The 13715-nt window shown below is 48.2% G+C and overlaps 1 protein-coding gene across 2 annotated transcripts in view; it reads left to right on the top strand.

The window, feature by feature from the left end:
- The window catches only part of NAT10 (N-acetyltransferase 10), a gene marked incomplete at its 5' end in the record, with an annotated part of 36834 nt that overhangs the window by 4413 nt on the left and 18706 nt on the right, over positions 1–13715 (top strand). For both annotated transcript variants that reach the window (XM_079707584.1, XM_079707583.1), the window contains 7 exons: positions 1488–1549; positions 2967–3081; positions 3180–3287; positions 6851–6984; positions 8170–8263; positions 8407–8505; positions 11877–12013. In XM_079707584.1, coding sequence (XP_079563710.1) covers positions 1488–1549; positions 2967–3081; positions 3180–3287; positions 6851–6984; positions 8170–8263; positions 8407–8505; positions 11877–12013 — 749 coding nt within the window. The remainder of the gene's footprint in view (positions 1–1487; positions 1550–2966; positions 3082–3179; positions 3288–6850; positions 6985–8169; positions 8264–8406; positions 8506–11876; positions 12014–13715) is intronic.

Below are 13715 nucleotides of genomic sequence, written 5' to 3'. Positions count from 1 at the left end.
GTGCTTAGGAATCTGTGCATTTTGCCTTTGCTTTCAGGCATTTGCAGATTCTACACCAGTGAGATTCAGACATGATGCAGCTGTTGTGTAGTTCAGCTTCTAAAAGAGTATTCCACAGAGAGCCATGCCAGTGCCTACATTTGTCTACTACAAAAAGGGGACCACGCACAAGCATCCTCACCTGCCCTCACCCTAATGGGTAGTGGAGGAGCATTGCCATCCTGCTCCCAGACTGGCAGAAACTTTGACTCCAGGGGGTGGGGGGGTATTTTTCTGCCCCAGCTGAGGGAGTGGCTGGAAGTGTTTCCCTGGATGCAGAGCTGGTTCTGCCACATGGGTGTGTTGAGCCGCAGGTTTGGAGTCATTGTCCATTGCCAGCTGCTCAGGAACTGTTAGGCTTGGCCTCAGGGTTTCATGAGCTGCGTTCGCCCGGTGAAGTGGACTTCCGTCAGATCTCAGTGCCTGCTTCCTGTCGCCTTATCGCCCCCAGCCCCTTCGCCTCACCCCAGCCCCTCCGGCCTCCTCGGAGGTCTTCAGGTGCGCCCTCTCCCCTCAGCAGACTCTCACCTGAAGGCCTTCACCCCGTCTCCACGGAGTGTCTGCTGGCTCACTTCCTCACTGCGTTCCAGTCCCAGCCAAGATACCACTTCCTTGGTGCGGCCTCTCTCACACCTTGTGTAGAATATGTGGTTGGCCTGTCACTCCTCAACCTGTTTTATTTTGCTTCAAAGCATGGTACAGCCACCTAAAGTTAGACATTTATTTATTTATTGTCTGGCTTCCTGTGCCAGTCTCCAAACTTTACGGGAGCAGGGACTTCGTTTTCCTCCCTGGTATATTCCCTGATCCTGGAAGGGTGCCTGGCCTTTAGTAAGCCCTCCTGAAATACCTGTGAACGAGCGAATGTCTGTGCCCACGTCACTTTGTTTGTTCTTCCTCCCTCTCTTACTTGGCTGCCTGCTTGCCAGCTCAGAGGGCCTTCCCTCTCTACCCTATATAAGTGGTCCCCCTCCCCACCCCCGCATTGGCTGCCACTGCACCCTGTTTCTCATTCATAGCATTTGCCAAAATTTGTATCTATTTACTTGTTTGTCTCCATCCAACCATTTGACTGTAAGCTTCAGGAGAATAGGTTTCATGCTTTACTAAACACCGGTGTGTGCCCAGCTTGTCTGGCGTTGGCATGTGCATTTTATTGAACGAGTGAATATGTTTTGTGCTGCTGGATAAAATGTGGGAACAGTGAAAGGTGAGGTGAGGGGACATTTGTTGTGATAAGAAACATTGCATTTAGTGTCTGAGTCTTGCTGCAGCAGATCGCATCCGGCCAGTTTCGCATGGCAGGTTAGGTAGGAGTAGATTTTGTTTCTAGCAGCATCTCTGGTGCCCCTTTTACCCCAGGGCTGTTTGTTGGAACTTCTTCACACTTGGACGCTGAACCTCAGTGCAATTTGGGTACCTCTGTTAATGGATGTTGTCTCTTTTAGGACGTGCATTCAAGATACAGGACGGAGGCCCATCAGGATGTGGTGGGAAGATTTAATGAGAGGTAGGTCTGGAGCACATTTCTCACTTCCTCAGCTGTGGGGAGCCACAGCGGGGGGAACATTTTCATCTTGGACCCCACTGAAAGCTGTCCTCTGTCTCAGGGAAGGTAGTGCAGGAGCCCCAAATGGTGATATTCCCGATAGCAGCGGTAGTTGTGCAGCTAACTGGAAGCAATAAAAGTGAGTGGAAGGCTGGGGCCTGGATTCTATCTTGCTTCTGGCCCTTACCGAGTCTCTCTCCCGCTCTGGCTTTTAGCCTACGCATCTGTCAAAGGGGTGATTTGTCTGGACCACTCTTTTCCCAAATGTGTGTCACAGAACACTGATGTTTAAGAGGGACCTTATGACAAAAGAGTTCTCTGGTCCAATATGTCTGGGAAATGCTGATACGGTTTTTCCTTTCTGAGGATTCACGTGAGCCTGTTTTAGCCTCTGAAAAGTCTCACAGCACCAGGGACCCCAATTTATTTGACCACAGACCCCTTTTTAAGGAACGCCAGTTAGCAACACGTGAAACGCCTTAAGAAGAAAGAAGCCATGTCCTAGGTCAGTGGTTCTCAGCCGGAGCAGTTTTGCCCCTGGGGAGACTTGGCGGTGTCTGGAGACGCTCTGATGGTCGTGACCTGCGGTGAGGGCGGGAGGCTGGTGTCAGTAGAGGCCAAGGGTGCCACTGAACAGCTTAAAAGGCACCGAAGAGCCCTTCCAACAAAGAATTATCTGGTCCAGAATCTCAGTAGTGCTGAGGTTTAGGAATCCTGGCCTGGGTGAACTGTGCAACCTAATTTCAATCGCCTCTGAAGCTGCTCAGTAGGAGTGGGCCTGGAGGTCGCCCAGCTCTACTGGCTGGAAGGGAAGCCTGTGAAAGTAGTGCGGGAGGCCCTTTGCTTGCAGTTGTGGGAGAAGCTTGGATTTTATAGCCAAACACATGTTTTGCTACACGCAAAAATGTTTGTATTATAGTGCTAGAGGGAGCTTTCCCCTCCACCCTTTCCTTTATTTTCTCCTCCTTGTGGCAGAAGGTCAGTCCATTTGTGTATGCGTTTGTTTCCCTGTGTGGCTGGTGAGCACATGTGGGGTGGCTTTGGCGTTCCTCATTCAAGGAGACACGTAGTGCTAAAGGGTGAACCTGGTAGGATGGGGGAAGGGCCGGGGCACCCTGGAGCAGCGGGCTTCTGCACAGTAGGGGCCCTTGTAATCAGTCGCTTAAGGGAGTTCCCCGTTTGCTTGTTTGCTCTATAAAGCATGTTCGGGCCTCGTAAAGGAGGCTGGGAATCATCCGGCACTGCCCTCCAGATGATGGTGTTGGCTTTCTCCAGCTTTCTTAGAGACGTGGGGCTAGATGATTTTCCTGGAGAAAAGCCCTTCCCTTGTTGTGCAGACACTGCCCTCAGCACCTCACGACTGCGGTTTGTTCCTCAGGTTTATTCTTTCTCTGGCCTCGTGTAAGAGGTGTCTCGCCATCGATGACCAGCTCAACATCCTGCCCATCTCCTCCCATGCCGCCAGCGTTGAGGCCCTCCCTCCCCAGACCCCGGTGAGCTGCCAGGGGCCGGGAACATGGGGCAGGCTGCGTTTTCTGTGCTGGCCCTCCCGGGGTGGCGGCAAAGCTTCTCCTCCTCTCCTCTCTGGTAGGAGGAGTGTCTTGGGCCTTCTGGTCTGGAGCTGAAGGAGCTGAAGGAGAGCTTGCAGGACACCCAGCCTGTGGGCGTGTTGGTGGAGTGCTGCAAGACCCTAGACCAGGTGAGCGTGTGTTCGGAACGTCCCCAGCCCAGTCTGCACGGCGCGGAGGGGAGAGACAGCGGGCGGAGAGTGACAGATGCCAAGTTAGAACAAGGCTTGCCTCCTCCAAGGACGAGGGCCCTTTTCTGTTGCTCACACTCAGGCACGCAGCAGCAGCATGTGTTCATGACAGTGGTCCAGGATTAGCTCCCCCTTCCCCACGTTAACAGTTCAGGGAGCTGGGGGTCGGGGGGAGATGGGTTACATTTATGGAGGAACGCCACAGGTGCAGGGTGATGGACGTGTGTCCTTTCATTTTCATTAAGTTTTTTAAATTTATTTATTTAATTTATTTATTTTTGGCTGCGTTGGGTCTTCGCTGTTGTGCGTGGGCTTTCTCTAGTTGCGGCGAGCTGGGGCTACTCTTCGTTGCGGTGTGCGGGCTTCTCACTGCGGTGGCTTCTCTTGTGGAGCACAGGCTCTAGGCTCTCGGGCTTCAGTACTTGTGGCTTGCGGGGTCTAGAGCGCAGGCTCAGGAGTTGTGGCGCACGGGCTTAGTTGCTCCGCGGCATGTGGGATCTTCCCGGACCAGGGCTCGAACCCATGTCCTCTGCATTGGCGGGTGGATTCTTAACCACTGCGCCACCAGGGAAGCCCCCATTTTCATTAAGTTTTGATGACGTAAAGGTTTTCGCTTATGCCTTGTTCGTAAGTGAGGAGAGCTGGAGGCTCCAGTGTGAGGGCTGATGAGGGCCCTGTGATGAGGGTCCTCTGTGTACCTGATCTCTAGGTACAGACAGCAGGCTGGGTGGGAGCTGCCAGGATGCATTTCTGTGCTCCCTGAAGTGGCCAGGGCTGGTAAACTTGGCTTCTCCGGTGGTTGCTGGGCGGTGATGGGAGCTGAATGGATGTGGCCCAGAGGCCTGCAAGCTGTCGGGTATATTCAGGGTTCTGGTCCAGCCTGAGCCAACCAAGCAGCACAGGCCTCTCTCAGCACTGGGCTTTTCCCTCATGATGGAAAACAGCTGCAATGATGCCGCCCACTTGGGGCTGAGTCCCAATAGGATGGTTTCCCTTTCCATGCTGGAAGTAGAATCACCAAACACGCAGCTCTCTCTCTGCAGCCCAGGCTGCAGGCTCTGGGTTGCTTTCAACCGCTTCCTGGTAGCTTTATCACCAGAGAGAGGGAGTGAGAGAGAGGATGGGGAAAGGGCAGAAGAGAGAGAAACTATAGTACAGTAGTATTGTTATGAGAAAATAAATGACCCACGGCAAAAAAATTTAAAAAATCAGTAAGTAGGAAATTGTGCATTAAAAATAGAAAGTGATGTTTCTCCTTGGCTGTCCTGCTCTGCAGAGACAGCTACTGTTAACGGTTTATTGTGTGTCCTTTTGGATCTTTTTCTGTGCATATAAATGGGTATTTTTAAAGTGTGCAAAGGGAAGGTGGTCCCTATTAGACATTTGCTGTGATTCCAGCTTTTTTGCTATTATAAGTAATGCTATTAGGACATTCTTACAGATACATTTGTGGGCACTGTCTCTAGGATAATTTAATAGGAGAATTGCTGGGGTAGAGTATGTGTGCATTAAAACGGGTGTCATGCCAGGTTATGGAACCCGCACCATGTATGAAAAGGCCTTTTTCTCTGCAGTCTTGCCAACACTGGGTACTGTTAAACTTGTATGTCTTTACGAATCTGATATGGGAACATAGGATCGTTGTTTCAGTTTGTTGTTACTTTAGTTATGAGAGAAGCAGGCACTGTTTTCATATAATTACTGGTTATTTTGTTTGTTTTTATAAACCACTTTGCTTTTTTGTATTGGTTTTTCATTTTAGAATATTATTTTAGAGTGCATTTTTAGTCCAGATTTCATACCCTTTTATTATGTTTGTAGATTTTGCCACTTATGTTTTATCAGAGTTCTTCACTTTTCTACTCTAAAGCAAACAAGAGGGTAAAATACAGTGTTCAGCCAAGGCCAAGTTAAGGCGAGTAGGACCTGGATCCCCTCTGAGTGTTTCCATATGGAGAGACTCTGGCTTCCTGAAGCCCCTCCCCATCCTTCCCTTCCTTCTGCCTGGGACTGCGTCTTATCAGTATCTTCTGAGTGTCCGTGCCCAGTCATGTAAGGCAGCTTCTTCAGGACCAGACAGGCCAGGCTGGACCATCCGGCCTTCCTCCCAGTCTCAATGGCCTGTTCCCAGGGCAGATTCCCCGTGGGGAGCAGCGTCTGGCCCCTGAGTAGAGCTATGGTCCCTGTTCTCATTAAGCGCCACTGACACTCCTCTAGGCAGGGGCTCAGCAGCAAACAAGAGGGATGCACCTGCTTTATGGGGCTTACATTCTGGTGGGATGAGGAAGTCGGGGAATCAAGGAAGTAAGCAAACCACGTATTGTAGTAGAAGGTGCTGTGTAGGTGGGGAAACATGAAGAGCAGCGAGGAGGGATGGGGAGTGCCAGGGGGAGGGAGGGGTGCTGCGGGTCTCCGTATCGTGGTCAGAGAGGGCCTGGTGAGCAGCTGCCCTTTGAGTGGGCTTGAAGGAGTTGAGAAAACGAGCCACGTGGCTCTCTGCAGGGAGAGGGCTCCCAGTGGAGGGGTCTCCTGGTACACAGGCCTCAGGTAGTTTCTCCTGGTGCGCTCAAGGACTCACAAGGAGGATGACTGGGCTGAAGCAGAGCGAGTGGGCAAGGGTAGGAGGAAACGACGGAGGTCAGACCGTGCAGGCCATGCAGGCCGCTGGGAGGGCGTGGCACTTTGTGAGCGTTGGGGGCCAGCAGAGAGTTTTATGCTTATGGTCTCCGCACAGCTGTCAGAGGGATCCCCAGGCTGGCTTTGTTTATTTAATCCCAGTTATCATGTTTTTTCTTTTTAAACAAATACACAAATTATCCAATTGAAGGAATTCTTGTGCTTCTGGAAGCCAGCCTTAATTTTAACAGGATCGCCTTGTGCTGTGTTGAGTCTAGGTTGTAGGGGCACGAAGGTGGGAGCAGGACTGATTAGGAGGCTCCTGTAATAATGGCGGCGGTACAAGGTGGTGGCTTTGACCAGCGTGGTGGAGGAGGAGGATGGTGAGGAATGTAGAATTTTTATGTTTTGAAGGAAGTATGGACAGGATTTGCTGATGAATCAGGTATGGGAGAAAATGGAGAAGACTTTTGGCCTAAACAGTTGGACAGTTAGCTGAGCTGGGGAAGATCGTAGGTGGGGGAGGATTGGAGGGGATGTTAGGTGCTCAGTGTGAGATGTCTATTAGATGTACAGGTGGAGGGCAGGTCAGGGGCAGTTGCGTGTATAGAAGAGTCTGGTGTGCGGGGAAGAGGTCTGGATGGAGGTGTGAACTTGGGGGTTATCAGCACCTAGTTGGTGTTTAAAGCCTTGAGACCCAGAGGAGACGATTAAGGGAGTGAGAGTCCAGGTGCTGGGCCTTGCTTTCTGGCCAGTAAGAACTCCCCTGTAGCCCCTCCGCCCCCGAGTTAGCCTAGGCATCAGCCTGAATTCTCCACGGCGATGGTGGTGGGTGGCTGGACCTTGGCCTTTCTCAAAGCTCACCTAATATGTTTCTCTTTCCACAGGCCAAAGCTGTCTTGAAATTCATTGAGGGGATCTCGGAAAAGACCCTGAGGAGTACTGTTGTGCTCACAGCTGCCCGAGGAAGGGGAAAATCTGCAGCCCTGGGATTGGCTATTGCTGGGGCGGTGGCTTTTGGGTAAGGGGGTCCCCATCTTTAGGCACTCTGAGCTCTGAGGGGGTCAGGGGACAGGGAAGCTGCTCCGGGGTCTGAGCAGGCTCCTGTGTGATTTCTCTAGGTCTTGGGTTCCTGTCTAGAAAGAGCAATGCCGTTTCCCCCAAACCCCCAAAGGTGCACATGTATGTGTGCGTGCGCACACAGACATACACCAGGGCCAACTCACTGTTTAGCGTTGAACAAACACACAAGAGCAAAGAAATGGGGGTAAGAAACTTAAAAACTCTCAGGAGATGAGCATGTATAATGACCAGCTTTGCTGACTTAGAAAAGTACAAGTTTGGCATTTTAATGATTTTGATCAGTAGAAGATCTTGTTTGCTTCTGAGGAGCTGCTTTTGAGTGTGATGTTCCTTTCCATTCTTTTGTCCTGGGCGGAAGACTTTTGCAACTGCCAGGAGATCATGTACTTCCAGCTTCACAGACCTAAATAAAGGACCTAGAATTCACCATGTCCTGTACGCATTCTCTTCCTCGGTGCTCCTAATTCACAATGTTAGCGTTTCATAGATGGATAAACCCAGGCTTAGGGAGTTTCAGTGACACACCCAAGACCGCCCCCCCAAGTCAGTGCTGGTAGTGCTGGGGCTGAACTCGGCTCCTGACTCCTAGTCCTTTGTTTCTCTCGCTGCTCCGGCAGGACCACTCAGCCCCGCCACCATCAGCATCCTTTACACTGAACAAGGATCCCTCAGAGGTTAACTGTGGCCTTAGCCTGAGCACAATTGAGCACTTTGGCTTCACGGTTTGAAACCCTCGCAGCACAGCTAGTGATGAGAGTGAAGCCCTCTCTCGTCCCAGGGTGCAGGACTGGGGAGCCACGTGCCGGCCCTGGCACTGAGGGAGAGGTCCCCACAGTGCCCTCAGCAGGGTGCTTTCACAGATGCTGGTAGCTAATTGCTGGGGTGTGCTACCTTCAAACTGGTAATGCGTTTTCATTAGGTTGGGAGGAAGAATACCCTCAGGTCTGCAGTTGCTTTACTTTTCCTCCCCAAAACGTGTGTCCTGATTTTTTTTCTGCCACTGTCTCTGGTTATCCCCTGTGTAACAGGGGCAAACAAAAATGTTTTCTTTTTTTAAGTTTTCTAAACATTTCTTAGATTTCCTGATTACTTAAAAAAAAAAAATACTCCTTTTGTTCAACAGGTACTCCAATATCTTTGTTACCTCTCCAAGCCCGGATAACCTCCACACTCTGTTTGAATTTGTGTTTAAAGGATTTGATGCTCTGCAGTATCAGGTAGGAAATTAGGATAAGAGCTTATTTTGATTCCATGCTGAGTATAAATCCAGGTGAAGTCTTTAGAATGCAAACTTCCTTAATATTTAGTTTTTATAGCCTGTTTCTGACATTTGGCATTGGTTTGGCTCTTTCCCTATTAGGAGCATCTGGATTATGAGATCATTCAGTCTCTAAATCCTGAATTTAACAAAGCCGTGATCAGAGTGAACATATTCCGGGAACACAGGCAGACCATTCAGGTGAGGCTTGTTCTAAAACCCTGCCACGTGGGGCCAGTGTCCTGCTGTATATAAATGCTCTAAGACATCTCCTTTTATAGTTGTTTTATGTGCTGTGTAATTGCGTATCTTTTAGACAGCGTTGTTGTTTTACGGTAAACGTGTTCCAGATTTTCAGCCTCTTCTAAAGAAAAGCATTCAAGCAGACTACCAAATGTACGTAGCCAGATGGGAAAGTTGTAGTTTTGTCCCTTGAAAATTGAGTGAGTAGCATTGTAAGTATGCTAATGAGCTAAGAGAAAGAAAATCATTTTTTCCGACATCATTTCTAATTTTGCTTAGTTACAGCAGGTTTTGAAATGATGCATCTGTAGCGAGGACAATAAATAACCTCACCATTAAAAGAAGAAAAGTTCTTTGTAAAATGTGCTCTGAATCTTTGTGGTTTAGCCGGTGGCCTATTTTCCTTTTCAAACGGTGTTTCCCCGAAAGCTCTGTGAACCTCCAGTCCTCTGTAAGCCTGAATGGTCTGTACTTGTCCAAAGGCTACAACTTTGTTAAATCATGACAGGCTTGCGGAAGGGATGGAGGCCCGTGGGCTCCTAATGGAGCAGGTTATCGATCCCTTTTGGAGTTGGGTTGGGGCGGGAAGTGGGCGTCAACTTGGCACTTCACGCCCTTGACCTCTGTGCCTGCGAGGCCTTTGTATATGTCTGTCAGGGAGGTATACCTTTTATCACGGATCCAGGTTATAAATAAGGTTCAGTGTTTGTGCCTTTTTCCCTCAAGGACCTTAATTTTTTTCTTGCTGGGTCTCTTTCTAGACTCTCTTCTTTCTGTGCGTTTCTTCCTACTTTTGGCCTGGTCCTCTCAGCTGAGGGGAAGAGAGTCCAGTGTTGGCGTAGGGCGGGGTGAGGGGCAGGCTGCAGGCCGTGAGAATACAGAGATCTGTTAAAACTCAAGAAAAACACACAAACCAAAGAGGGAGAACCTTTCCGTGAAATGCCTGGCTCAGCCCTCGCCGCTCCTTGGATCTGTCATCAGAGACCTTCTCGTATTACCAGAGTCCTTTTGTCTCCAGACTGGAGTTGAAGTGCAGAAGAGGTGACCTGACTTTATGAGGCTACATTTGTGTCCCTTTGAGACCTTTTCTTTCTTGCTGGAAATTGCGATATAGAAGAATATTAAATTAAAGTCGGCTGTGCCTCTCCAGGGGCCTGCGTTCTGCTGCTTTTATGAGGTGCTTGTTTAATTTTTCTCTGTAATGATCCAAGATGTGGGTCCCTACTGAGGACATGTATCTGCTGTCGGGAATGAGTGGAGTCTCTGCCCCCTCGACCCATCAGCTTCCAGCAAAGCAGTTAAAAAATCTCACCTGTAATGGAATACTTGAAAACTACAGGAAAGCACAGAGACCAATATAAGATAACACTCAAGTGCCCAGCACTCAGGCTTAAGAAATGCTGATGTTTTGCTGTTTGCTGTGTTTGTTTCGCGTTTAAAAAGCCACTCATGGGCTTCCCTGGTGGCGCAGTGGTTGAGAGTCCGCCTGCTGATGCAGGGGACACGGGTTCGTGCCCCGGTACGGGAAGATCCCACATGCCATGGAGCGGCTGGGCCCGTGAGCCATGGCCACTGAGCCTGCGCGTCCGGAGCCTGTGCTCTGCAACGGGAGAGGCCACAACAGTGAGGGGCCCGTGTACCGAAAAAAAAAAAAAAAAAAAAAAGCCACTCATATTTTTGTTTTAAAGATCTGAATCCTCACAGACACGGTTGAAGTCCCTCTTGTACCCTTCCCCATCCATTCCCTTCTGTCACTCCCCATACTGTGCTCTTGAGATTGGTGTGTTTCCTTTCTTTTTCTTCTCTTTTTAAATAAATTTATTTATTTATTTTTGGCTGGGCTGGGTCTTCATCACTGCACGCAGGCTTTCTCTAGTTGCGGTGAGTGGGCTTCCCATTGCGATGGCTTCTCTTGTGGCGGAGCACGGACTCTAGGCACGCGAGCTTCAGTAGTTGTGGCTCGCAGCCTCTAGGACGCAGGCTCAGTAGTTGTGGCGCACGGGTTTAGTTGCTCCGCGGCATGTGGGATCTTCCCAGACCAGGGCTCGAACCTGTGTCTCCTGCATTGGCAGGCGGATTCTTAACCACTGCGCCACCAGGGAAGTCCCTGGTGTGTTTCCTTTCATTTGTTTATATTTCACTACATAATTATGTAACCATAAATGGTAACATACTATACTTGTCTTTTTTCAGCTTGCCTTTTTTTCACTCAACATTTGTTTTCAAGTTGGTCCAGATTGAAGCTTGTAGATCTGGTTGATTCATTTTTAGGCACTATATGAGCACATTACAGTTTATTTATATGTTTCTAGAATTGGAATTGTTGGGTCTTAGGGTATGCATAGATTTCCATCTTTCTTGGATTTTGCCAAATTCTCCTTTAAAGTGTTTGTACATATTTACCTTCACCCCAGCACTCTCTTGAGTTTTTGTTTCTCCACGTCCTCAGGAACACTGGGTGTTTTACTGCTATTTAAGTTTTGCCCGTCTGCGTGTGAAGTGGGGTCTCCTTGTTGTCTTCAGCATTGCGCTGATTACTAGTGAGGCTGAGTACCTTTGTTTATGTTAGTTGGCTATTCAGGTTTCCTCTCCTGTAAAAATACCTCTTCATGGACTTTTGCAAATTTTAAAAAGAGCAGGAACCCCTGTAGGAACTGAAAGGGTTGTTTATACGCATAAGGGTGCCAAGCTCATGGCAAGTTTGTGACATTAGATGGCCCAGCTAATAATATAAATAAGGATGTGTGAGCACTAAGAAGGTTATAAGTCTTAGAAGTGTCCCCACCAGTGCAGGGGGACCTGGGCTTTATACTGATGGTGTCAAAGCAGGACACAGTACCCAGAGTGTAGGAGATGCTTCAGAAGCCTGACATCCTCCCCTTTAGCCATTGCTGGGGCCAAGCTTGCCTCTGGCCCACTGGCCAGAGTGAGGCTGGGGAGAAGCCTGAGAAGGGAGAGAGGAGAGAAAGGGAGGCACCACTTATCACTCAGCCAGGTCCCAGGTAGGGCATTTTTACAGATTTACCTATTTTTCTTCTCAGGCAACCACCAGGTATTTCCTCCATTTTCTGGAGAGGAATCTGAGGTGCTGAGATGAAGTGACCTGCCCAGGGCCACACAGTCAGTGGTCGACCTGTTTGGACCCAGGCATCTGACTCTAAGCCCATCCCAGCTTTGCCCTGCCAGGGAAAAGCGAGAAGGAGGAACGAGAGAAGAAGAAATGGGACAGGGGAGAGAGAGTAAAGAGAGGCCTTTATGGTGACTCACCAGTGATCACAGCCATGGTATCAGGTGGCCAAGCTAATAATACAAATTTTTCTTTCTGGCAGTATATACATCCTGCAGATGCTGTGAAACTGGGCCAGGCTGAACTCGTTGTGATCGATGAAGCTGCTGCCATCCCCCTCCCCCTGGTGAAGAGCCTTCTGGGCCCCTACCTTGTGTTCATGGCATCCACCATCAACGGGTGAGGCACCTCGGGCAGGAGCCGTTGCTCCCATTGTAGGTTGTTGCCAGTTAGATAGCATTTAACGAATGTGACCTAGGCCTGGGTGGGTAGGGCTGATTCCTGAAGTCTGAGTCTTTGGGGCTCTGCTGCGCTCTCTCCTCGGCCTTCTCCTTGGCAGCTGGCCCCTTCATAGTAAACTATAGCTCACTTCTGGTCTGCGCTACGGCCCACCAGAACAGGCAGCACCAGACTGAAGAACTTCATAACCCAGCTGATGAGTGTCTCCTTCTGTCCGTAGGCCTGATGAAGTTCTAAAGGGCACATGGATGGCAATACCAGTGTCTTATCTCTGAGGATTATGTGAAAATATAGTATTAAAGTAACTGTATAGTTATCATAAGAAAGCAGGCTCAAGAGCTTTTTTAAAATTTTGGAATATTTCGTTCTTGTTTGCTATAGAAAAGCTAGAAAGGTAAGGTAAGCAAAAAGAAAAATCACCGGTGATCTGACCATATAGAGACAGCTTCTGTTAGAATTTTGGTGTACATTTTCTGTGCATTTATTTAACTTTTTCATTTTGAATAAGAACATAAACATAGTTTTCATAATGTTTTGAATTTGCTTTTTTATGTAAAGAATATACTGGGAATTCCCTGGCGGTCCAGGGGTCAGGACTCTGAGCTTCCACTTCTGGGGGCCTGGGTTTGATCCTTGGTTGGGGAACTAAGATCCCACAAGCCGTGCAGCGTGGCCAAAAAAAAAGAAAAAAAATATATACTGGGACATCTTTCCTGGTCAGTGTATACATATCTTCAATATTGAAAAGATTTCTATATGGAAGTCACATCTTGAAGAGATAATTCTGTATTATAGATTTATTATTTGACTGCTTTGCTTATACTGAAAACAGTTAAATAAAATGGGTTTTACTCTTTTTTGATAACTGCTTTATTGAGATATATTTAAAGTGTATAATTCAGTGATTTTTAGTATATTCATAGAGTTGTGAAACCATCACCACAGTCAATCTTAAAACATTTTCATTACCCCAGAAAGAAACCCCATATCCTTTCATTATCATCCTCCAATTCCTTCCTACCCCCCAGTTCTAGGCAACCACTAATCAACTTTCTGTATCTATGGATTTGCCTATTCTGGACACTTTATATAAGTGGAATCTTAGAATATGTGGTCTTTTGTGACTGGTTTCTTTCACTAACCATAATGTTTTCAAGGTTCATCCGTGTAGCTTATATCAGTACTTCATTCCTTCTTATGGCCGAATACTATTCCATTGTATGTTTATGCACATTTTGTTTTTCCATTCATCTTTTTGATGGTCATTTGGGTTGTTTCTGTCTTTTGGCTAGTAGCAGTAATGCTGCTGTCAGCATTCATGTACAGGTTTTTGTGCAGACATGTTTTCTGTTCTGTCGGGTGTATACGTAGAAGTGGAATTAGTGGGTCCAATGATAACTTTCTGTTTAACTGTTAGCGAACTGCCAGATTGTTTTCCTAAGCAGCTGTACCATTTTACATTCCTATTGCAGTGTCTGAGGGTTCCAGTTTTTCCATATCCTTGCTAGCAGTTATATGTCTTTTTGATTGTAGCCATCCTAATGAGTATGAAATGGTATCTCATGTGGTCTTCATTTGCATTTCCCTGATGGCTGATGATGTGGGGCATCTTATATGCTTATTGGCCATTATTTATCTTCTT

Source organism: Hyperoodon ampullatus, assembly GCF_949752795.1.
Source record: "Hyperoodon ampullatus genome assembly, chromosome: 7".
NCBI lineage: Eukaryota > Metazoa > Chordata > Mammalia > Artiodactyla > Ziphiidae > Hyperoodon > Hyperoodon ampullatus.
The sequence above is the reverse complement of the archived record's forward strand: the minus strand, read 5'-3'. Positions and strand labels throughout refer to the sequence as shown.